This window comes from Rhinolophus sinicus, linkage group LG03 (assembly GCF_036562045.2).
Source record: "Rhinolophus sinicus isolate RSC01 linkage group LG03, ASM3656204v1, whole genome shotgun sequence".
NCBI lineage: Eukaryota > Metazoa > Chordata > Mammalia > Chiroptera > Rhinolophidae > Rhinolophus > Rhinolophus sinicus.
The window spans coordinates 148,839,554-148,866,325 of record NC_133753.1 but is presented as its reverse complement, the minus strand read 5'-3'; the positions used below and the strand labels follow the sequence as shown (position 1 = coordinate 148,866,325).

Sequence of the window (26,772 nt, the reverse complement as noted above, 5' to 3'; positions counted from 1 at the left end):
GCTATTGGCCACTAATATAACTGCTGTGGCTACGCTAGCAGCAGATGGGGGCCAGCAAGAAGATGGTGGCTGAGCTAGTAAGCATGGATTGCAGCTAGCAAGTGAGGTGGGTTGGCAGAGAGAAGTGGACGGAGGGTTGTGGATCGTGTGGCTCCTGCTTCCTGTGTCTCCAACCCAGCCGCCAGTGAGACTATAGTGGTATGACTCCCCTATCTATGGTTCCGTGGGTATTCCTTTTTGGCCTCACCATGTCCTGCGTTCTTATGTGGGGAGTGGGAGCTGAGACCCTGCATGACACCCTGTGGGGACAGAGTCCCAGAGAGCAGTTTCCAGGCTCTCGGCCTCACAGTGGAGAGGTGCTGGCTCGGGTGGTAGATGGCCGTCAGTTGTGGCTAGTTGGCCATCAGCTGTAACCAGTTAGCCATTAGCCACTGATACAACTGCCGCGGCTGTGTTGGTTGGAGAGTCGGTTGGTTGGCAGACAGAGAAGCGGACAGCAGGTTGCAGGTCGTGTGGCTCCAGCCTCCAGTGAGAATATAGTGGTATGACTCCCCTATCTATGGCTCTGTTGGTGTTCCTTTTTGGCTTCACCATTTCCTGCATTCTTATGTGGGAAGCAGGACCAGAGACCCCGCAGGCCGCCCTGCACAACACACCCTGCATGACGTTAGGTTTCAGTCTTTCAGTGCACCTGTGCCCTTGAGCTGTCACCTTCACAAATACTTCTCAGTCCCCTCCCACACCCCACCACTTAGGCAAGACAGGCAGTCTAGAGATCTGGAGTTGGGCATTTCTTTCCCCTAGGTTGATTAGGTAGGTAAAATAGGCAGGCCTTGTTAAGAAGAACAGATTACCCATGCATATTTCAAAAAGGCTACTTTATCCCTTAGCCTGCCAGACGTAGAAGGAGGTTTTTCAACCTCCAATGTCATTGTGAGACTCTGATAGAGCTCATGGAGGTAAAACAAAAAACTGTAGGAGCAGCCCTGCAGTCTTTAATGCTCACACTAGTCCATACTGAGTCTCTCAATTTATCAATTACAGTTTAGGTATCCCTACTCCAATATTGGTTCCACACAGAGGTTTCTGTTCTTGTGCTTCTGCCCCAGTTAGTTGTGATTCTCTGTATCCACCTGTCTTGCCAATTATGGGTGAAGCTGTTTACCCTGTGATCTCAATTCTATGATGGATCTAAGAAGAGTTGCTGATTTTCAATTTGATTAGCTTTGTTATGTGGATGGGAGTGATGACTTTCAAGCTCCTTACCTGCTGGACTAGAAACTGTCTTATGAATTTTGATAGGTTGTATTTTCATTAATCAGTTCAAAATATTTTCTTAATATCTCTTGATTCATTCTTTTGACATGTGGGTTTTTAATAAGCATGTTGTTTAATTTCCAAATGCTTGAGGATTTTCAGATATTTTAATTCCATTGTGATCAGAAAACATACACTCTGTCAATCCTTTTAAATGTTTGAAATTTGTTTTATGACTCAACGTATGGTCTATCTTGGTATTGTATAACATATGCACTTAAAAAAGAATATTTTTTGCAATTGCTGAATGTAATTGTTAATAAATGTTAATTAGGTTAAGATGGTTGATGTTGTTATTCAGATTTTTGTTTTTATTTAATTTTTTCTAGTCCTTTCAATTGCTGTAAGTGCTAATATCTCCAACTTTGTGAATTTGCTTCCTCCTTTCTTTAATTTTTGCTTCATATACTTTGAAGGTCTGTTATTAGGTATACACATACACATTTATGATTGTTGTCTTCCTCATGAATTGACCCGTTGTCATTATGGAATATTCTGCCTTATATCTGGTAATACTCTATACCTTGAAATCTACTTTATTTGAAATTAATATAGAACCCCCAGCCTTCTTATGCTTTACTGTTTGCTTTCTAATTACCTTTGTACTTAAAATTCATCTCTTGGGGGGTCTTGTTTTTTATTCATCCTGACATTATCTACCTTTAAATTAGTATTTTAGTCAATTTACATTTAATGTAATTGTTGACAAGATTATATTTAGGACTGTTTGTTTTCTGTTTTTATCCTCTGTGTTTTCTTTCTCTCTGACTCCTGTCTTACTTTCTTACGTGTTCCTTTAATATTTTTTACAGTTTAATCTCTTGAGTTCATAGCTGTGCTTTTTTACATTATTATTCTTTTAGTGTTTGCCACAGAGATTATACCATACTTATTCAAATTAATATTGTGCCATATTACATTAAACATAACCTTTGTGTGTCCATATAGGTCCCTTTCTACCCTGTCCTTTGTGCTATAGGTGTCATATGTATTATAGTCACATACATTATTAACCTCACAATATAGTATTAACATTTTTGTTTTCAACACTCATGTATTTTACAGAAATTCAGAGGAGAAAAACAGTCTTTTATATTTCCTTATTTACCATTTCTAATATTCTTTTTTCTTTTCTGAAAAATCTGAGCTTTCATTTGTATCATCTCCCTTCATCCTGAAAAAATCTTATAAAAATTTTTTTTTAAAAAAAGTACTTAATAGTGTCAGTCTACTGATGAGGTCTCTTGGTTTTCTTTTATCTAGAAATATGTCTACTTTGTTCTTCAAAGGTAGTTTTTTTGGGAGTGGAATTCCGGATTAACTGGTAGTTTTGTTTTTTTCTTCTCCTTCTCAGCATTTTAAAGATGTCACATCACTGCTGTCTCTTCCCCATCATTTCTGATTTGAAGTCAGCATTCAAATATATGTGTTCCTCTTTATGTGCTGTGTTATATTTCTCTGGCTGTTTTTAAGATTTTCTCTTTTATATTTGATTTTCAATAGTTTGACTGTGATCCTAGTTTTCTGGGTTACTGCTTGGGATTCTTGGAGCTTCTTGAATAAATTGATATCTTTACCATATTGGGGCTGGGTGTTAGCCATTATTTTTTGAATTTTTGTGTCCCATTTTGTCCTCTGCTGGAACTCCAACTAAATGTATCTTTAGACCTTTCAGTATTGTCCCATGGATCCCTGAGGCTCTGTTCATTTTTTGCTCTTTTTCAGACTGGCTACTTACTCTTAGTCTGTCTTCAAGTTCACTGACTCTTTGTCTTTACAACCATACTCTGTGTCCATCCAGCAAAGTTTTTACTTCAGATACTGTATTTTTCAGTTCCGTTTTTAAAGTTTCTTTTTCTCTTTTGAGTTTTTTTTTTTTTTTTTTATGTTTCTTTATGACCATATTTCCTTTGTGTTCATTAGCATCATTATAGTAACTGCTTTAAAATCTTTGCGAAATCCAGATTGGTTTCATCTTGTAGTTGGTCTCCATGGATTGCCTTTTGAGTGCTGAGTTTTGTTTTCCTATTTCTTTGTAGATCTGCTACATTTGGATTGTATTGTGGACATTGTAAATGATATCTTGTAAGTCTTTGGATTGTGTTATATTCCTTCAGAGAGTGTTGATTTTTAGTTTTATTTTAGCACAGTTAATTTGATTAGTTCAAACTGTAAACTCTGCCTTCCTTGCAGAGGGCAGAGCTAAAATATTAAGATTTTATGCTTAGCTGCAGTGCTTAGAGCCTGTCCTGTACATCCTCGTTTCAGTAATCAGCCTGAAATTTGAGTTTATTTATATACAAATTTGGGAATTCCTCCTTTGGCTTTCTCCTTTTCAGCATTTTCTGTAACTGTTGTGATTATTCCAAACTCTAGTCTCTTATTCTTCAAGCTGCCAAGATTGTGGGTTTCTGTCTGTGTTTTAGCCACACTACTTTGCTCTTTTGGCAGCCACTTGGGCCTGTCCACAGGCTAAAAGCCAGAAGTAAAAATGCACTTAGGGCTTTCCCTTCTTCCAAGTGTTGATGACTCCTCCAGTTTTTACTTGCTTTTGGTCACACTACAGTGTCTTCATGTAGTTGTTTAATATTTTGCCCAGATTTTATAGTTGTTATCTGAGGGAGAGTTGGTCTAATAGGAACTATTCAGTCAATACCAGAAGTGGAAATTCTCCATATTAGTCGTGAAAGTTAGAATTACAATAACCTTAAAACAATAGAATGGTAACTAATATTTATATGGTACTTTGTCGTTACAAAAGCACTTTGATGTAGATTGTCTGATTTATCATGATTATTAATGATATAGTAGGAAGAATACTAAATGCCTAGGTGCTGCTGCACTTTGGGCCAAGAACCTGGGCAGGAAGTGAATCTGAAGTCTAAATTCAGCACAATCATACGTACATGTACAACAAAGTATGATAACTAAAGCAAGAAGTTGGGGAAGGAAAATGGTAATGGAAACTTCAGGTATGAGAAAGAATAGCAGAATTTTGTGCCTTTGGGCAGATGAGACTATCACCAAGACACCAAGAATAAGTATATAAAATATTTTCTTTACTATATGGTTCTTTCAGAGGTTCTTTAAATTTCAGCTTAAGCATCCTTGGATGAGCTTTTCTCTACCTGCTCTAAAGTAGGTTGCCGTTTATGTAACACCATCTCCCCACCTCCTATTCTTTCTCACGGAACCATCATGGAACCCATTGTGTTACTTTTATACTTTTAAAACTTAAAATAATCTTCATGACATTTATTACTGTTTGTACCTTTTTTTAAATGGAGCTATGCTGTAAGCTCCATAAGGAGAGGGACCATGTTTTTGTATACCCAGCTCCTAGCCCAGTGCCTAACGTTTTAGATGCTCAGTTCATATTTGTTGAGGAATAGATGAATGAATGAATGAATGTACACACACACACACACGCATACACGCATACAGACATATGTAAGTACCAAGGAATGCAAAGTAAGAGTTATAAACATCTGTTATAGTCAATCTTAAACTTTTCAGTAGAGTTGAGCTGTTTTTTTTTTTCACCTAGATTTTGAAGGAAGCAATAGGCATGAGTTGAAGAATTATTGAGGTAATATCCCAAATTGGGAAGAGGAAGGGAATGTCAAGAAGCTTTGGGGAAATTAGTAAAATAATATTGGCAAGAATTGATAAAATTACTTTGTAGATTAGTAATAAATTTTTAAATAAATATGGAGAAAGGTACTAGATCATGGAAAAATATTTTTGATTAGTTAAGGCTAGGCAGATACTGTGGACACCTACAAAATACAGAGAACAAGAATAACATAGTGAAAGCGGTTTGAAAGGATAATTTAGGCAGTGATCTTGAATAATAAGACAGCTGAGGCATGGAGATGAGTGAGGCATCTTACTTCTGTGTTCCAGGGTCCCCAGGTCCTGAGATGATAGGGAGTTAAAAGCAAGTATTTATAGGCTCTTATAATCGGGTTTCTTTGTAATGAAACTTTCTCGTTCCACAGCTCTTGGATAAGCACAAAAATACAGAGAGCATGGTGGAGCTTCTGGACTTGTATCAGCTGGAGGATGAAGCCTACAGCAGGCTTGCAGAAGCCACGACTGAACTCTATCAGTATTTACTACAGCCATTCCGAGACATGAGAGAACTCGCCATGCTACGAAGACAGCAGATCAAGGTATTTATTTAAAACCTAAATAGTAGCCTGCCTGTTTTATAGTTTTTGACCTGGCCTGACTATGCATTTTAATTACTGGAGGAGCTTTTTAAAGATACCTGGTTCTTTATCCCCAAAGATTCTACTTTGGTAGGTTTGGGTTAATGCAGCCTGAACACCTCATTTTAAAGTTATCTCAAAAGGTGATTCTGCTGAGTAGCCAGGATTAAGAGCAGTCTAGAAAGTACAGCTGTAAATACATTGAGAGATTCCCCATTTGCCCCCGCCCTTCCTTTACTTTTCCTTTCCCTTTACTCCTGTCTCCCTTTTAATATTTTGGGTACCATGTAGTTCTAGACTTCTTTACCAGAAGTTTTGGGATATTTGTTTTCAGTAAACCTTGTTTTGAAAGTTGCAAGGATTTAATGGTAGAGCTTTAAAATTTATGACATTTAATTTTCATGTATAAAGTATATATTACAGTTTTTGAGGGAAGTGTTTTAAGGGTTTGGTTTTACAGCTGACCTCAGATAAGTTTTACTGTGTTTAATTCACATGGAAATGTTGCTGAACTAGGACATAAAAATTGTGTTTTGCAAAATGGATTAAGTTGGAACAACATATAAGAAATGTGTATTTAAGAAATCAGCAATTATTCTGAGAACTTTATGCTTGGGAGCAAGGATGAGTATTTGAAAAATTATAACAAGGTAAAGCATGTCTGTGTGTCTTTTTTCTTTTTACTAATGAATCAAAATATAGAGCAGACAAACTTGGTGCCCCATTTGACACACCGGTTTTATTAATGCTTTTGAAAAATATTGGGTTGTCAGTGAGTTGTATCATAAACTTGGTATTGTCGACGTAAGGAACCTCCAAACCTGTAGAGCATTTTTATAAGTTTATTTGAACCAACCTTATGCTGGGGAACAAGACATAAATGCTCTGGACAAGAACAGTTTTGCAGCTTTTATGCATTTGAAGTTAAGGCTGGACTGGAAGATACATGGAGGTGGGATAGAGCAAGGTGGGAATTGGACTACAGGACAGTTAACAAGATTATGTGCTCTCCTTAGGGTGGCTTATTTCAAAGGTGTGTTAACCTAGATGCACAGAAACAGTGGACAGGGTTTGTTTAAGGCAAAGAAACCTTTTACTAAAATGTTATTTGCCTGGGGCCTGGCTACCCACCATGACCTGCCCAGTTAGGAATTTATGATCAGAGCATCATGTCAGATTACTTTCCATAGAGCCCCTGTTTTTGTCCACAGCATTTTGGTTAAAATGGTAACTTATAACTAAGCAATAATTTTTAGACACTAGAATTTCCTCAATTTTTGAAATGAACTATAGATGTTTGTTCATCAAGCACTTGACCAGAAGGCCAGGAATGAACTGGATGACGTGGGGGTCCCACCTACTTCTAGACTAGGCTGCGATGTCTAGCAGACATAATCTGTACAGCTCATCATTGACTGTCAGAATCGGTGTGCATTTTTACTTCCATGTTAATTATACCAAGATTTGTGTTGAGTATTAACATGAGCAAATTGACTGAACCTGCTTATCAGGCTGTGTTATCTGTCCACTAGCATCACTTAGTGCTCCATTTTTCCTGGGAAGCAGTACAGATGAGGAGGAACAGACAACATATTTTTAAAATTTATAACTTTTTTAAAGGTAGATTGGTATTTTCCTATATTTCTTTTTCTGTGATATTGCCCCTCAAAGGCCCCCTCAACTATGACTACTCTTTTTTTTCTTTATGGAGTATTAAATAGAAGTATTAGTAAACAACTAGATGCAGTTTGCAAGCTCAGTGTATTAGACAAGTGTGTTAAATGGTGCTGTTACATAAAATAGCTCATTTAATCCTTACAACAACCCTGTAATTTAGGTGCTCTCATTGTCCCTACTTCATAGATAAGAAAACTAATATTGGATTGGGATGATTTATGTAACTTGTTCACAGCTAGTTTGTAAGTGGCAGAACTTGTACAGTACTCAAATTCAAGTCTCTGATTTCAAAGAGTATATTTTTGGTTTTTTATTTTATTTTTTGTTTTTACTAGGTACTTTTAAGTAAATTCATACTCCGTAAAAGAGCAGTTATAATTGAATTCGTAAAGTATTTGTTATAAGTTGTACTAAAAACTATTACTTATTTTGTGCAATATTGCTATGTTAGCGTTTGCCATTGAGATATTTCGTTTTTCTGAAGATAACTTACAGTCAACAACTTATAATTGGAACATTTGTTTCTGTGTTTTAAAATGTATTTGTGTCAGGCTAGCTTTATTAATAAAATATCTTTCTGGCACAAACTTTGAAATTAATCTTTGAATCTCAATTTAGTAAGATCTTTTTAGTAAGCTGGTGCCTAAATTAGAGCAAGATTTCACTCTGACAGTAGTTCTATTGGTGTGGTGTATGTTGTGTGCACTAAGCTAATCAGTCATCAATTTAGAAAGCAGTTGAAGGTATATTTATATCAATTATAGTGTTATTAGTATTTAGACTTACTCTAATGGAATGTTATTTTCTTAAATGCCAGAAGAAAGGATGTGTGTTGGATTGACGGTATTATAAATGCTTTTTCTAAGTACTAGTCTACAGTGGTTATTATTAGTCCAAAATTTCAGTGCTCCAGTGTCCCAGAAACAATTGCCCTGTGTAGAGCCTAATACAGTCTGGCAGGACTAACTGGAAGGACTTATTTCTTTCTGAGGTTTTTCTTTTCATGATTTCTTTTGGTTATTCATGTCTTTTCTTTGTGTTTCTGGGACATGAATAACCTTAGGTTCATAAAATTTCAACCTGAACCCTTGACAAGATATCAAGGGATGAAACTAAAGCTGTGCTTATAGAGAAATTTATAGTTTTGAGTACTTATTAGAGAAGAAGAAAGGTCTAAAATCAATTATCTAAGCTTCTACTTTTAAGAAGCAAGGAAAAAGAGCAGATTAAACCCAAAGTTAAATAAAAGTAAAAAAAAATAAATTAAGAGTAGGAATCAATGAAAAAGAAAAAATAGTAATTAAAATCAATGAAACCAAAAACTGAATATTTAAAAAATTTTAAATATATTTTGTAAACCTAGCTAAATTGATTTTTAAAAAAGAGAACCACATATCAATGTTAGTACTGGAAGTACAGCTATTGGTACAGATTCTACAGATTTTAATTGGCTCAGAAGAGAATATGAACAAATTTGTGCTGATAAATTTTACAACTTAGATGAAATGGACACCTTCTTTGAAAAATACAAACTATCAAAACGGATTTAAGGAGAAGTCGAAAAATTTCGACAGCCCTATATTAACAAAATTGAATTCATAATTTAAAATCTTCCCTCAAAGAAAATTCCAGTTCCAGATGGCATCATTGGAGGATTTATCAAACATTTAAGAAATAAGTAATACCGATTGTAAACAAACTCTTTCAGAAAACAAAGTAGGGAATACTTCCCAACTCACTTTTGAGGCCAGCATTATCCTGATACCAAAACCAAATGATATTTACAGAAAAAAGATAATTACAGATAAACATCCCTCATGAATGTAGATGCAGTAATCATTAACATAATATTAAAAAATAGGATCCAGTAATCTATATAAAGGATGACATACTATAACTAGGGTTTATCTCAGAAATACAAGGTTGCCTTAACATTAAAAAGTAAATCAGTGTAACTCACCATATTATCAAAATAAAGGAGAAAAAACAATATTATTTCTACAGCTGCAGTAAATCATTTGAGAAATTTTGGTACTTGTTCATCATAAAAGCTCAGCAAACTAGGAGGAAAGGAGAACTACTTTGACCTGATTAAGGGCTTTGTATGAAAAGCCTGTCTAACATCAGACATGATGGTAAATGACTGAATTCTGTCCCGCTAAGATTGGGAACAAGGCAAGATTGTCTACTCTCGCCAATTCAATAAGGCAAGAAAAAAAAAAAGCATATAAATTGGAAAGGAAAAAGCAAAGCTCTTTATTTGTAGATTGCATGATCATGAATGTAAAAAAAATCTTAAGGAATCTTGAAGCTACCAGAAATAATATGTAAGTTTAATTACAAGGGCAATATTAAAAATTCAGTTCCATTTTCTATTGCTAGATATGAAACTAAAAATTAAAAATTTTTAAAATACCATTTAATTTAGCATCTCTGAATACGAACTATTTTAAGGATAAATTTTACAAAATATATAAAAGTCCTGTAAATTGAAAATTACAAAACTTTGCTGAGAGAAATCAAAGCATCCCTAAATGAATGAAGAAATAGACCCCATTAATAGACTGGAAGATTCAGTTCTCAATTGATCTGTGGATTCAAGTTAAAATTCCAGTATTTTTTTTTTAGAAACCGATAAGCTATAAAATTTATATGGAAAGGCAAAGAACCTAGAACTACCTTAACAATTTTGAAAAAGATAAAACTTGGAGGACTTATATTACCTGATTTCAAAACTTACTAAAAAGATAGAGAATCTAGACAATGTGGTATTGGCATAGAAAAGACATATAAATCAATGGAACAGAACAGAATTCAAAAATAGACCATGGTTATATGCTCAAGGTGTTCCACAAAGGTGACAAGGAAATTCAGTTGGGAAAATAACTCTTTTCAATAAATGGTACTAGAACTGGATACCCACATAAAAAAAGATGAACCTCAGTCCTTATACCATACACAAAAGTTAATTGGAGATCTATCTTAGACCAAACATAAAGCTCACACTATAAAACTTATATAGAAAAACACAGGAGAAAGTTTTTACCATCTTTGGGAATTAAAAACAAAAGTGTTTTAGATAGGATGCAGACAATTTGAGCCATAAACTAAATAAAATTGGTAACTTGGACTTTACCATAATTAAACCCTTTGCTCTTTGAAAGATTATTAAGAAATTGAGAAGGCAAGCCACAGACTGAGAGAAAATACTTATGGTACACATGAGAAAGAAGTGTACAGCTTAATAAGACAAAAACCAAATATTTTGAAAATGGGCTAAATATTTTTAAAGACACTTAAAGAAATGGCTAATAACACATGCAGAGATGCTCAGCATGGTCATCAGGGAGATTCAAATTAAAACCATAATAAGATATAGTTATACACCCGTTAGAATGAACATAATTAAAAATTTTGGCACTCACAAGGGCTGGTGAAGATACAGAGTAACTGGAATTCTCATAGTTGCTAGCAGGATTTTAAAGTGGTGCAACCATTTTGGAAAACAGTTGGCAGTTTCTTCAAAAATTAAACATAAACATATCTTGACAACTCAGCTGTTCAACTACTAGATATTTATATAAGAGAAATGAAAGCATCATAACAAAAGATTTACACACTAATTTTCATGACAACTTTATTCACAGTAGCCCCAGACTGGAACAACCCAAGTGACCACGAACAGGTGAATGGATAAACAGAATATGATGTTTCCATATAATAGAACAATACTCAGCAATGCAAAGGAATTACCTATTGGTAGACAACATGGATAAATCCCAAAGTTATGCTAAGTCAAAGAAGAGAAATACAAAAGACCATGTACTACTGTGTGAAGGGATGGACAGCATGGGGCATGAAAAATCTCTTGGAGATGATAGAAGTGTTCTGCATCTTGATTGTAGTGGTTGTTTCTTGAGTGTATACAGCAGGGGTGTCCATTTTTTATTGGCCCGCAGCAAATTCCAAAAATATATTTAGTTTACTTAAATAAACCAGGTGAGGCAATACGTACGTCACCTCGAGTGAATGGCCCGGCTGTTTGTGTATTTTACCGCATATGGACCTTGGTAAAAAATGTTGAAAACAGTTTGGACACCCCTGGTATACAGCTATCAAAACTCATCAAATTGAGTATTTAAATGGATTCACTTGATTGTATGTAAATCAAATCTTAGTAAAATAGTTGACTAAAACTTATGGTGAGCAAAAGACACCAGACAGTATAAACTGTGATTCTATTTACATGAAATTCTAGAAATGATCTTTCTGATCTATACTGACAGAAAGCTAAACAGTTGTTGCTGGGGGTGGAGCAGGGGAGATTGAATGAGAAGAAGCAGGTATAACAGAATCCTTTGGAGCGATTGATATGCTCCAAATCTTAATTATAGTGACTTTTTCTTGGGTATATAAATTTGTCAAAATTTGTTAAAATTTACACTTGAAATGGGTACAGTTTGTTGCATGTAAATTGTCAATCAATAAATAGGATATTTGAAAAAGAAAAATAAATGAACAATATGTACTACAAGTTTATGTAGAGGCACACAAGATAGGGTGATTAACACTGCCTAAAGATAAATGGGAAAAGGGCTTATCGAGAGCTTCACTACTGAAGAATGAATAAGAATTCATTAGGAAGTAGTACCTATGTCTATATAGAATTGAGAATATTCCAGATAGAGATTATATAAAAACAGTGGTATAGTGAACAGGCAAAATACTTGTGCTTTTAGTCACAATAAGTTATTAAAACAAATTACTGAATCATCATACCAGTTTAGTACCATTGGTGGATGCCAGTAAGTGGTATGGCTGAGATTGAAGTATATGTGTGTTTGACTGTAAAGCCTGCTATTTTAGTTACACCATAGGGTGGGAATGTTTATGCCTTGGGTCTAAGGTGTTTTGTAGGAGATGAAAAGAAAGGTGGTCAGGAGCTAGAATGCTGTGGAGTTGGACCTTTATTCTTTAGTCTATTTAAAAAAGAAACTATATTCCAGTGGTTTTATTCACCTAAATATTAAATTCGGATAGGAAAGAAGTTAACCTGGCACTCCAAGTGTATAATGTATGTATAGATTTACTATTTTAAGATAATAGTGAAAATATTAAATATATTTTAAAATAGTCTTAATTATTAGATTTATATAAATGGAAATTAATAGTTCTCACTAACCCTCTGTCTCATCTGTAAGCATGAAGCAGCCCCTCTCCACCCGGCATTATTTTAGGCCTGGAAGTCTTTCTGACATACCTTTAGGGAGCTTCTAGACTCTTAAGTCTAATATGTTGGTTCTCAAACTATGACCCCCCGACTAGTAGCATCAGTATCACGTGGAACCTTGTTAAAAATACAGATTCTCGGCCACCTCAGATCGCCTCTGCCAAAACTCCTTGAAAGGAGCTCAGTAATCTTTGTTTTAGCAAGCCTTCTAGGAGGTTATGACAGACACTGAATTTGAGAAACGTAAGTCTAATAAAACTTGAAACAGTTAAGGGACGGAGCATACTGAACTCAGTTACAATCTCTCTGGGTCTCTGTTTTCTATAAAAATGAGATTTATACTAGATTGTCCTCTGTAGATTTTTAAACCCAGTGTTTTAACAAATCTGGGTCAGTTAGTGAGTTGGCCTACTGATTGTCTTCCTGGATCAACTATAAGTAGTTCAAACACATAGTCCAACTTATTTTTAATACCTGCTGAAAGTAAATAAGCTAGAAACAAGAAGGCATCCTCAGCTCTTCCTCTGCTTTGTAGCAAGTCACTTCATTTTACCAGTAATCTAGTTGAATCTTGAATATGCTCTTCTTTCTCCACCTTTTCCCTCCCTTAGGACCAAGTAAATCTGAAGTTCTCACTAACCCTCTGTCTTATCTATAAGCATTAAGCAGCCCTATGTAAAATAGAAAAAGTTACCCCTACCCCAGCCCAACTGACAGATTAGAAGGGCCCCCTTCTGGAAAGATGCAGTAGTACACATGGCTTGGCAACGCATGGGCTGGATTTCACTCTCCACTCTGCCTCCTTGGTTGAGTGCTTTTTGTGCAGGGTGCAATTTTTATACCCTTGGACCACTGTATGCTGTGATATGTGCACTGTGAGCTACACAGTGCCACCACTATACATTAAGGCACTTATCTTTTACCTGAGCAATTTCTTTGGTTTCCTTAATTTTAGATTTCTCTCACCTTTAAAGAAATGCATAATTTCACACTCTTTCCTGAGAAATTTACATTTAATATTTGGTTTGAATATTAAAAATTTATGAATAGAGATACTGCCTAATCTAATTATGTCATTCTGCTAATCAAGGGTCACTTTCAAGTGACTCCTGAGCCTTGAAAATTTGCATATAAGGGTACTACGACATCAGTATATTCACAGATTTATCTTAACATTTGTTTCACCTAAGAATCATAGTTGTTTTTTTCACTCTCCCAATAATAGACAGGAATAACACTTTAAGTTTCTCATACAAAACCCAGTGTCCAAGCAAGTGATGTACTTTTACAATAAGTAATTTCATGCCAAAATAATTGTATATATAAACTAGTCTCACTGGCCAGTTTATACTTTATTCCTTGTTAAACTGACACATACTTTATTCCATGTTAAAAACAGGCACTGTTTTCTTTCTAGCCCTGATATTGAAAACAGAGATGTCATTGTTTTTAGCACATGGTCTAGCTGACCAGTGCTGTACATCTTCAAATTTGCCAAGTTAGGAAAAGAACTTAGTATCCTAGCTTAGGTGCAATAAACTATAATCAGTTGGCTGCAGCAGTAGCTACTGTTTCAGAAGTTAGTTAAACAATAGCATTTAAAAAAGCGTAGATAGTGTTCTGTATATTTGAATATACATTTACAGTCAAGATAATCCAATAACAAAGTACAAATTATCTTCAAATAATTACTTCTGGGGTGTTTTTTTTTTTAAACTTTTTCTATTCAAAAAGCCATAATGCAAGTTTTCTCACTTTTGTATACAGTGTTTAACCATGCAAGTGAAAAGGATTTTTGTCTTAATGATCTGAGTTAAGATTTTTTAATTTTGAACACTACTTGCTCTGTTTATTACATTTATATTCCATAGTTGTCTCATTGGGGTCTGACTAGAAAATCAAACCAGTTGTTGTAATAGAGGTTAATTTAATATGAAGAATTGTTAACTAGGTATAAAGTTGTTAACCAGATTGTTAGAAGGCAGGAAGGTAACTGAGATACCAGATTTAACTGCCAAAGCAGCCACCACTACTAGGATTGGGGGTACAAAGGAAAGGGGTGGTAATTAATAAACCTTTAGCACAGAGGAGGGGCCAGGTGGAGCTGACCTCTGAGGAAGAGGACGTTGCTCGTCTGGTGCTGGTGTGTCAAGCGCAGTAGAGACCCTGATCTCTGGGCCTGGTGCTGGTCTGTCTTCGAGGGGCACACAGTGAGGCTGGTTTTGCAAAGGAGGAAAAATTGCAAACTGGATCCTGTTAACAGCTTAAGGATAGAATTGTAGATGCTGGGATGAAAAAGCGAGTTTGGGATGATGCTCATGGGAACAGCAAACAGTCAAGTCAAGTGACGCCAATAGGAAGCAGCAGGTCTCTTTCCCTCTTCCAAGCCTCCCTATTGGCAAAGCCTGAATGTGACTTGCAGAGCCTCTAGCATCAGAAGGCGGAGGGCTGAACTTGGAGTGGATAGACAGGAATTTACATACATATCAGACTTTCAAAGTTAGGGGAAAAAACCTAGTAACCTAGCTTATGGTCTTAGGTAAAATCAACGCACAAGTTCTTTAAAGGGTACAAAGTTTAATCATGTCATTGAAAAAGACTTCTATTGTAATGTGCTGAGCAAGAGTTTAAAATTTTGACTGCAGTATTCAATTTATTAAATTTCTATTCCATACTTGTGAATACTATCTTATGCTTTTTAACTTAAATATTTTAAAATCAGGGATAATTAAAACAGAAAGCACAAACCTTGATGGTTTTGTTATAGCAAGCAAGTCTTTATCTCCTATTACCTTTATCTGTTTTACCTAAACTAGCCAAGCTAGATGGCTCTCCATCCATTTCCATGCACTGAACTTCCCTGACTCGAGGCTTTTGCTCAGGTTAAGTCTTGCCTCCGACATGCCCCATATACTCCATATGTACATGTTAAAATCCTACCCCTCCTTCTAAGCCCTCCATAATCATGAACCCCAGTAAAGTTTGCCCTAATCTAAAGAACTAAATGTTCTCTCTCACCAAACCTTTCATTTTTTTTAACTAGTCTAAAAATACCTTTATTCTTTTTACACAGAGACACTCCTCACCAACTTCAATACCTGGCCAAAAATCTGCTTGCTTTTAAGAATCCACTTACTCATCATTCTCTTTAGAAAGTTGGCCCAGACTTTGTACCCCAACCTCCACAGCTGGTGCTCCCCATGGTATCTTAGGCGTACTCTATCATGACATTTTTTCCATACTCTTTTTTTGGGTGTCTATGTCCTCTACTAGACTGAATATCTTGCTATCCCTAGTGCCTAGTATGATACTGGCACTGATTGTTTTGAATTAATAATTGAATGTTAAGTGATTTGTCAAAGATCTTCAGAGCAGAGCTAGGTCTCCTAATTTTAAGACAGATTTCTGCACCCCATCCCTCCTCAACTAGACTGTAAATTTCTCTGAAGCACCTAGTACAGTGCTCTCTTTATTAAAATTACATAATTGAAATGATTTACAGATATTGACTGAGAAAAATCTAAAAGGGAGAAAAACATTAACCATATCCAGTAGCATCATTTAAGTTTGATTCCTCCAGTATGAGACTAGAGATACAGTGGTCCTCTTCTGAGAATTAAAAAAAATCCAGTCTAGATAAGTAGGGAATTAGATATCAAGAATCAGCTGCTAATTATCTTTGCTTGGCACTATTTTTGCAGTCCCAGAGAGTTTATATCATTGTTTCCCAACTATTAAAGAAGACATTTAGGTTTTGATCATATCTCCATTTCTCCTCACTCCCCCCACACATTGGAAAAAAGAGGTAAGTGTCATAATTTTGCCTCTTGCTGGGCCTCATATATGAAAACATGAGCTCATTGTTTGCTTCACGAGAAACAGGAAACCTCTGGGATAATGTGTCTTCAGCCTGTCTAGTTGGTATGGTTTGTGAACCCAAGAAGAGATACAGGAAGCATTTCTTTTTCTTGCTCATGATTATAAAAGCAATATGTATACATAAAATAAAGATTTGGAAAGTGCAGATTTTAACCGGAAGAAAAGTATCAACATAATCCACTACCAAAAGATGACATCACTAGTAATATACTTTACATATTTTGACTTTTTTTCTGGACATCCTTTTATGTAACTGAAATTACATATCTATGATTTTGACCTGTCTTCACTTAACATTATAGCATAATCATTTTGCTATGTTATTAAAAACTCTTCATAAACATTATTATTTTTTGCCTTGTATTTATTTAATGGGTATCTTATACATAAATTTCTCTGTTATTAAATAGCTGAGATCCATTTTTTCCTTTATTTCAAACAACATTTCAATGAACATCTTTGATTATGAGTCTCTGAAGGTATTGTCTTAAATACCTTCAAGAAGTATGGTATCATAAAATATTTACCAGAAAATGTTTTAATCAATTTATTGTTCCACTAGTAGTACGTGAGTGTGTCTTTTTCACAATTACCACACCAACTTGGTTAGTCTCATTTTTAATATTTACTTAATGAATCTTTATGAATGGTTTGTCATTGTACCATCTAAAAACAGCTATTTTGTATTCTCTTCCCTCTCCTGCACCAACTTAATCTTATCTGGGCTCTTTCCTGGCAGGGGAAGACAGAGATGATCACACAGGAGATACCCTCATCCTTCCTTTACCAAACTCAAAACCTGCCTTTCTTTGAGCCATGGAGAAATTGTCCCTCCATTTACCAAGAGTGCATCCCTAAACTAGTACCCTGGATCCTGTCCCTTCTCATCTGCTCTCAAGGACCTTCCTGCGTTAATTAGCCCTTCTCTTTCCTGCATCTTTAGGTTCTCCCTCAGCTGGATACTTCTTGTCACCACTCAACCTGCTGCATGATCTGCCATTAAAATAAAACAAAAAGAAAAGGGCCTACTCTTTAGCCGTATCCTTTTCTAGCTTCACCCTTTTTTCTCACGTCACTCACACATCTCTCTCAAAAGAGAGTATTTATTTATACATATGTTTACATTTCTCTCCTCTCATTAAAACCCTGTATGGAAGTGAGCCAGCAATTCAGCGGAAAGCTGAAGATACGATGGGAGTTATGGGCAGAGGGCGTTTGCCTGTCCTCCAGCACTGTTGTCGCCACGTTCAGTGGTCTTCGTGCTGTTAGGTCCATGGATACTAGTTGTCATCCTGCTTGACCCTCACATACGCAGAGTAGTTGTCAGTATCGATTTCTCCTCCTTTGAATCTTGCTCCTAAAGTGATTCCACACTTTACTGGTGTCCCCCCACCTCTGACTTGGTTTCTGTAGGCTCATTTTCACCCAACCTGTGTTCCTGAATTCCTTAGGGCCCAGTCATGAGCCTTTTCTCATGACTTCCTTAGATGACCTCATTCACTCTCATGGCTTTAAATGTCTTCTGTGTGTCAAGGTTGCCCAGATGTGTATCTCCGGTCATGACCTTTGCAAAGTCAAACTTAGCATATGCGAAAGGAAATCCTTGGTCTTCTCCCTTTTGAAATCATCTATTCCTCCTGTTTACTTTGTGAGGAAATGGCAATTCCACGTACATGTTTTCCCAGTGACCTTGAGTTATTTTTTACCCCCTCCCCTGCCACGCCTTGGCATCACCCCCCTTAACACTGCGGTCAGTTACTCACTGCGTGCTGGGCTCTGTACTAGTATTTTATGTCTGTTTCCCTCTATCTGGAAGATTGTTCATTTGTTTAAAGAGTGGTGTATTGTTCCTTCAAGACTAAACCCAAATGTTATCTTCCTCTGGGTATTAAATTTCCAAGTGATAAAATTTTATTTTGCTTTTAGACTTTCTTATTTCTACTTATTGTACCATTTAGACAATATGGCCTGTGTGGTTTCTACTTTTAAAACTCATTATAGATTTTTTTAGTGGTTTTTGACACTTGATCATTTTTTTTAAAGTGTACTAGAGTGGGTTAACATTTTTCTGTATAATGGTTTTTTCATCATCCTCATTTAATTTTTAACAGTCTTTTCTCAATAGATGGTAAAGCAGGATGGCATGTCTAAAGAGTCCATTGCTGTTCATGCTGGATTGCACCTTTCTACAATGTTAAACATACCTTTGTAGTTATTTTACATACTTTTATATTAGTATTATCAATCTAGTGACTTTCATTTTACTAGTCAGCTGGTATAGCCCATGCATCATTTGATTTTTAACGTTTCTTAGTCCTTCTGATTTAGTTGTGACTCTTGTAAATAACACATAGCTAATTTTTCTGTTATTTTTATCCTGGGTCCTTCAGTAGGTAGATGAGCTGATTTTTATATATAATCAGTCTTAAAATGTGAGTTTTTGATTATTTTATTTATTTCAGTTATTAAATATTTTATTGACAAATAATACTTAACCTGAAAATATAATTACCACAAAGGAAATAAATTTTTCATTATCCCAGCACCCAAAAACAATCACTTGTACATTTTGCTTTATGTTCTTTGTTTATGTATGGAGGAAGAAAGGATGAAAAAGAAGAGAAGGGTGAAGGGGAAAACTTATGTCAAATATCTTCACATTATTGTTAATTTACTTGCTTATGAATTAGTAGCTTGTACTCTTAGAGCAGGAAAAACAATTATTCTTTGTTTTAGCACCAAGCACAATGCCTGATGTATAAACATTGAGTAAATGTCTGGGAAATGAATAAAAGAAAGAAAGAAATGAACTTAATTTTTCTGTTTTTTCTCTAAAGATTTCCATGGAGAATGATTATCTGGGTCCCCGAAGAATCGAAAGTCTACAAAAAGAAGATGCTGACTGGCAGCGGAAGGCTCACATGGCTGTGCTATCTATTCAGGATCTCACTGTCAAATATTTTGAAATAACAGCTAAAGCTCAAAAAGGTAAATCTCCAGTAAAATATCCTTGTTAGGTATTATTTAAAATGTGTAGTTTAAGTATTTTATGTTCACAATAGCTGTATTTAAAAGTATATAAAGACCACTGAAAATCCTAGCAGATAAAGAAGATCACTGTTAACAAAAGTATATCCTTTCAGTCTTTTCTAGGCATGTGTGTTTACATGTATTCCACCTTAAAAAAAAAATAGTAATGGGGTATTGGTATAAGTGTAATTCAATCCTTACACTAACAGTTCAGTTATAGACTCCATGGTTTAAGGGCACAGCTTCCAGTCAAGACTGCCCTCACCTCAGACACTGTTCACAAATTTGGGGATCCTTAGGCCATCTGCACTTCTAACCAAATGGTTACAAATTTAGGAGTCCCCACACCCCTTTTAGGTTCAGTAATTTGCTACAGTGACTCACAGAACTCAGCACATACTTACAGTTTATAAGGGGTACAAATTAGGACAAGCCAAATGAAGAGACTCATGGGCAAGGTCTGTGAAGGCCCGTTCCTTTTAACTCCCATATGTGGCCACAGAAATCCTTCCGTGGCTCCTTGATAGGCAGGTTCAAAATCACTGCTATCCATTATTTTAATAATCTATTTACCCTGGCATTGATACAGTTTAGCATTCAGGTTATTCTTTCAGCAAATCCACATTTCCTTAAAAGTTTCATTTACATCAATTTATTTATTTCTGTAGGATGCCAGTGCTAAATGAGAATATTTTCCCTGATTCCTAAACATCATTTGGCATTGTCATTAAAAAAATAAAACCAGCAATTTGATAGGTGGAAAATAGTATCATGTTTTTAAATTTTGCATTTCTTTGGTTATTATTGAGTGTTGATTTTTTTTCATGTAATAATTGGTATTTGCATATTCTTTCTTTTTTTCCAGTTATATCTTTTGCCTATTTTTCCACAGTAGTATTTTTTCCTATTGATCTGTAAGAACTCCTTATATTCGTTATATTTTTATTATATTTGTATTATATATATTAACTCTTTAAAATTTTTTGCAAATATCCCTAAATTTTCCCTCAACTTTTTTGTTATACAAAATTTATTTGTAAAAAAATCAGCTTTTAAGAATTTCTTTTTAAATCTTTAAATTATGTTACTTAATTTGTTGTATTTTCTAAAATAAGTTTCTGTGTTCCTCCAAATAGTTAAAGCCTACTAAAAAAAAACCTTTTATATACTTGGATTTCTTTCTGGATTCTCTTTTTCCATTGATGTGCCTTGTCTTGTGCTATAATTACTATAGCTTTGTAATTGAATTTATTACTCAATTTATTAATTAACCCCTCATCATTTTTTCCCCCAAAATATGCTTGGTTATACTCAATTATTCTTCCCTAAGATAGTATTATAATCCTTTTTTAATAATTGGAATTATTACACACAGCTATCTACTCTAGACTCTGCCCCCGGCAACTCCTCTGCTGGTGTTTCTCTTCTTAAACTTTCTAACTGCTTTAAAAAAAAAAAAAGGCGTTATTTATTCCCAAACCAGTGTAATTCTGATCAAAACTGCAATGTTTTAGAATTTGAAAGAGGATTTTAATATTCATGGGGAAGAGTAAATGCTTTGTTTATTAAATAAACAAATGTTATAATTTGAAAAAATACATTGTGTGGTTGGTATATCTTGCCATTTATTCAAGTCAGTTTTCTTCAGGAACGTTTTGTAGGGTTTTTCGTGTTTGATTTTTCAATCTGGGTTCTACCCATTTCTTGTTCAGTTCACTTCTCAGTGTTTAATGTTTTATTTCTGTTAGTATGAAAGAACATTATTCCTTTTAACTGTTCTGAGTTTTATTTTTTAATCTTCAAATCTTTCATCCTGTTTTGGTGATGAATATGCTGTAGAATGTGTTGGGATGCTTGCTTAAATGTTTCACTTCTATACAAAGTGAAATTTGATAGCTATGATGAAAACTGAATAATTCTGTGTGATTTCTATTTGTTGAAATCAAATAGAAATCAAAGAGTAAAATAAATGTGGTTTGTTTCTTAGATTTAACAAAATGCTTCAGATACATAGAATTATAGTTAACATTTAGTGTTTGGCTATAAGTGCTTTCTTTCATTCTTTCAAGGTATGTTTTAGTTGGAGATGCTTTATTATTTTAATGTTGATGTCAGTGATTTTTGTGCATAGATGTTTGCAAAGCTGTCTGACATTGATGCTTACTGCTACTTTGTAAAGTCATTTTACAGTTTCAGGCACCAAGGTTAATGTGTCCCATCTTTCCTGTTCCTGAAATACGGGTATTTGTCTAAGCATGTGGCAGTATTAGCTTAGAAAGTTTTGAGTAAATCATATTACTTGCCTCCCCATCCTCATTCTTTTTGGAAAAATAGTGTAATGTGATTAAGGAATTTTGAAAATCACATATACTCTATTATTCTGCCACCATTCTTCATCTTCTATTCTTTCATGTCATTTCAAGTACACATGAAAATATTTTTCATTTAAAATAAGTTAAGATGGGATATTACTACAGAACTTGCAGGCATCAAAAGGATAATATGGGAAATACTACAAACAACTCTACACTTACAAAGATGAAGTGCAACAATTGCTTGAAAAACAAACTACTACAACTCACATAAGATGAAATAAATAACCTGAATACCCTGTAACTATTAAAGAAATTGATTTGTAGTTTAAAATTTTCCAAAAAAAGAATTTTTCAGGCCCAAATGGTTTCGTTGGTGAATTTTACCAGACATTTAAATAGTAATAGCAGCTCTGCACAATCTCTTCCAGAAAATAGAAGAGGGAGGAATAGTTCCAATTTATATTAAATGAGACCAGCAGTACCGTAAATCCAAGACTTCATAAAGATAATACCAAAAAAAGGGGAAAACTACAGGCCAGCATTCTACATACAAAAGATGCAAAAATCCTCAATGAAATATTGACAAATTTTAAAATATTAAGAAAAATACTTTTAAAAATTAACAACCATGACCAAGTGGGGTTTATCCTTTGTGATTCAGTATGTGAACATCAATCAATGTAATCCACCTACTGAACGTCTAAAGAAAGCAGTGGTTTTTAACTGGGGGTGATTGTGCCACACAGAAGGACACTTAGCAGTGTCTGGAGACATTTCTGGTGTCACAGCTATAGAGAGTATCAGTAGCATCTAGCAAGATAGAGGCCAGAGATTGTGTTAAACATCCTATGTTGCACAGGATAGCCCACCCTTATGGCAAAGAATTTTCTGGTCCATAATGTCAAAAGCTGAGGTTGAGCAACCCTAGTCTTAAAAAAGCATGATCAATATATCGATAGATGCTGAAAAAGCATTTGGCAAAATACAACATCGTGTGTGCTGAAAATAGTCAGCAAACCAGAAATAGAAAGGAACTTCCTTAACCTAATAAAGGGCTTCTACAAAGACCCTAAAGCCAGCATCACATTTAATGGTAAAAGACTAAATGCTTCCCCACCCCAAAATAGGTAAAAAGTCAGGAATGGTCCGTCTTACCACTGCTATTTAACATAATATAGTAAATCTTAGTTATAATATGGCAAAGAAAAGGCATATAGTTTGGAAAGGAAGAGATAAAATAGTGCCCATTCACAGATGATAACATTGTTTATGTAGAAAATTGTATGGAATCTATTTATAAAAACTCTTGGAACTAACAAGTGACTTTCTCAAGGTCACAGGAAATAAGATCAACACACAAAAATAAATTATATTTATCTATACAAGCAATGAACAACTGGAAATCAAAAATTTTAAAACAACAGCATGTATAATTCCTCCCAAAACAAAATATTTAGGTATATATCTAACAAAATATACAGGCATATAATATCCTTTATGTCTGTCAAAATACCAGCATGGTTTTTGTTTGTTTGTTGTTGTAGATATAAACAGGCTGGGTCTAATTATATGGAAGGACAAAAGAACTAAAATAGCTAAAACAGTTTTGAAAAAGAAAAGAACACATTGGAAGAATCACAGTACCTGACTTTACAAATTACTGTAGAGTTACTGTGGCATGGTATTGTGGAAGGGATAGACTTGTTAATCAGTGGAAGAGAATAGAGAGTACAGAGATAGTAATACATGGCCATTTACTCATTGATAAAGCAAATCAATGGAAAACAACAAATGGTGTTGCAACAATTGGCCATGCATATGCAGGAAAAATGAACCTTGACCTAAACCTCATACCTTATACAAAGATGAACTCAAAATGGGTCTAAATGTAAAACTATAAAACTTCAAGATGACAACAAGAGAAAATTTTTTGTAACCTAGAGTTAGGCAGAGAGTTCGTAGCAGTGACACCACAAATACAAACTAGAAAAGCTATGTGATGTATATTAACTGTAAAGAAAAAAATTGATAAAATGCATTTCATCAAAGTTAAAAACTTTTACTCTGCCAGGGACTGTCAAGAGAATGACAAGCCAAAAGAGTTTAAGAGAAAATATTTGCAAATAACGTATCTGAAAATGAACTTATATCCAGAATATATAGAAAACTCTTAGCTCAAACAATCCAATGAATAGTGGAATAATAAAATAAACGATCCAGTTAATAAATGAGGAAAGGATTTGAACAGACAATTCACCAGAGGATAAAGATGGCAAATAAGCACTTGAAAAGATGTTCAACATTATTAGTCTTTAATGCAAATTAAAACCACGGTGAGATACCAACACCTGCCTATTAGATTGGCTAAAATAAAAAATGCTAATGATACCTAGTGCAGACAAAGACGCAGAGTAACAGGAACCCTTCCTGCACTGCTGGCAGGAATGCAGAATGGTACAGCCTCTCTGGAAAACGATTTTGCAGTTTTTTTATGTAGTTAAAGATACACATACTGTACTTTTATGACCCACCAGTCCTTCTCCTGGGTATTCACCCTAAAGCAGTTTGATAATTTTTAAAGTAACAATTGAAAGAAGAAAACAATACATTATGTTAATAGTGGTTCCTTTGAACGTTTAAAGATGTCTTTCCCTACTGTAACTATTTTTATGATAACTGTGTACTTGGTTTAGACTGCCTTCTAGATGTACTCTTCTAATGTTTTCTAAAAAGGCTTTGCATTGTGGTTTTAAAAAAATATAACCATTACAGAAAATTTAGATTAGAGGAAAAAGATACTCCACGTCTGTAACCCTACCAGCCTTATGTGACCACTTTGTATGTCTTAATTTTTTTCTACATCTGGTTTATTACAAAATTGGAATGATTCTGTATATTTTCTCTTGTATAGTTCATAGTTTATACAATTCTGATTATTGCTCTTATTTTATACTTATACTTTACTTCTCCAGTTAGAGGCAACACATTTTTGTATGTTGTGAGCATCATTCTAGGGTTCCAAATACTTGATCAAAGTCATTGTAGACTTCTTTATATCTCGGTTCTGGTGACTATCCTAGCAGATAGTCTTTGAGCCCCAAAAGGAGAGATACTTAGTTTGCTTGACCTTTTAATTTTCCTTTTCTGAGAATGTTTTCCTCCTCCCATGTAAGAGGAAACAGAATGATCTCTGTGTGGCTTTATGCTGTTGAGACTAATAGCCCTCCTTTGTTTCCAATCAGAAGGTAACCTTCTCTTTTTAGAAGAGGAATAAAATAGGCCCTTCTTTTATTTCCTTCCCTATACTAAGCCAGGTGTAACCTAATTTTGATATATTACTGCTTAGCCTTTAAAAACATCTTAAATGGGCCTGTTTCTGACAAGTATACATATGTTAGAACATTTTTTTATATGTATATAGATTTAACACGATACCTTGTAAATACCAGGCCTGTGTAGCCTTTAGAGCTTTTTTTACATATAATATCATCATAGAGCATTATTACTGGGTTGTTATCTTGATAATGTAAATGGTCGTTTTAGCAAGAATCTTTATTTTTGCCAGCAGAGAGAGAGAAGAATCTGTTTTAGAGGTATTCCAATATTGTTCTTAGGGGTATTCCAATTATTCACAAATAATTTTCTTCATTACCTTCATATTCCTGAACTGTTGGGAAATAATTTCAAGTGAAGTGAACAGTAATCAGATGTAAGAAAACATTCCATCCAAAGATGTTGGAAGACAAAGTAGTGACAAAGTCTTGTGGTAGGTAGAAATTAGGACAGGGAGCTGCTCCCCAGGCATTGTCCTGAAGTGGGGGGCAAGAGAAAAGGCTCCCAGCTATTTGTGAGTATACAGAATGTTTGACTCTATGCTGGGATTACAAGTTCAGGTAAAAATGGGAGAGGCAGTAGACTAGAGGCTTAAGCAACTTGAGTACTAGTTTTAACTTTACTATTGTAGGTGTGTACCGTTGCTTCTAAGTCACCAAAACTCCTCAGTTATGCGGATCTATATAGAAGGTGTTGATGATGCATAACTTACTTATTCCATTAGGATTGCTGGGCAGGTAAACAGGGATAAAATTTAATAACACCGGGTTTGTGAAAGTATTTTTTAAAGTTTTAAAATTAATATGACAACTCAGTTTCATTTTCAGAAAGTTATTTCTGAGGATGATTTAAAATTCTTATTGAAGACATTAAAATCTAAGATATTCTTGAATTATATTTTAAAGCTATTGTAGGTAATTTATCAAGGGAATAGGATTGTGTGTTTATCTGAGTGTATGGTCAGTGAAATCTAAGCCTATCAAATTCTATAGTGTCAATTTGTTTTCTGTCTTAATGTCTTTTTTTAAAATTATTATTAATAGCTGTGTATGATCGAATGCGAGCAGATCAGAAGAAATTTGGTAAAGCATCATGGGCAGCAGCTGCTGAACGTATGGAAAAACTCCAGTATGCAGTTTCTAAGGAGACTCTGCAGATGATGAGAGCTAAAGAGATCTGTTTGGAACAAAGGAAACATGCACTAAAAGAGGAGGTAACAAAAACTCAGAAAAATATATGAAATTTTTAAAAAATTAAGATATACTATTGGATTTTTATCTTTGTACAAAACTGATGTTTTTTTGACTCTACAGGCAGCCGTTCATTTTGCACTGTTTCTGTGAGATGATGGTAACACACATGATGGGGCCTATGATTTGAGTTGCTGCTAATAGAAGAGTTAGACACACGTGGTATTTTCACAGCATCACAGTGTGACTGTCGGCAGCAGTGCACTGTTAAAACAAAAAGGAGTTCAACATTAGAATTTTTGTTGTCTTTAAATTTTTTTGTACTGTAACATTGAAAGCTTTCTGACAATTAAGAAAGTTTCACTACCCAGAGAAGTTTATTAAAATTCCTAAGGCAGTAACATTTTGTTAGACTTGATTATATTATGCGCAAACCATTACCCTCTTTTTTTTCTTTTCTTTATTTTAAACGTGTTTTTCCAGGACCCATCAGCTCCAAGTCAAGTAGTTGTTTCAGTCTAGTTGTGGAGGGTGCAGCTCACAGTGTCCCATGTGGGGATCGAACCAGCAACCTTGTTAAGAGCACC

General features: G+C 34.8%; 1 protein-coding gene across 1 annotated transcript in view; it reads left to right on the top strand.

Moving 5' to 3' along the window:
- The window catches only part of JMY (junction mediating and regulatory protein, p53 cofactor), an 85,353-nt gene that overhangs the window by 25,733 nt on the left and 32,848 nt on the right, over window positions 1-26,772 (top strand). The window contains exons 2-4 of the mRNA XM_019728183.2: window positions 5,319-5,492; window positions 19,155-19,305; window positions 26,039-26,208. Coding sequence (XP_019583742.2) covers window positions 5,319-5,492; window positions 19,155-19,305; window positions 26,039-26,208 — 495 coding nt within the window. The remainder of the gene's footprint in view (window positions 1-5,318; window positions 5,493-19,154; window positions 19,306-26,038; window positions 26,209-26,772) is intronic.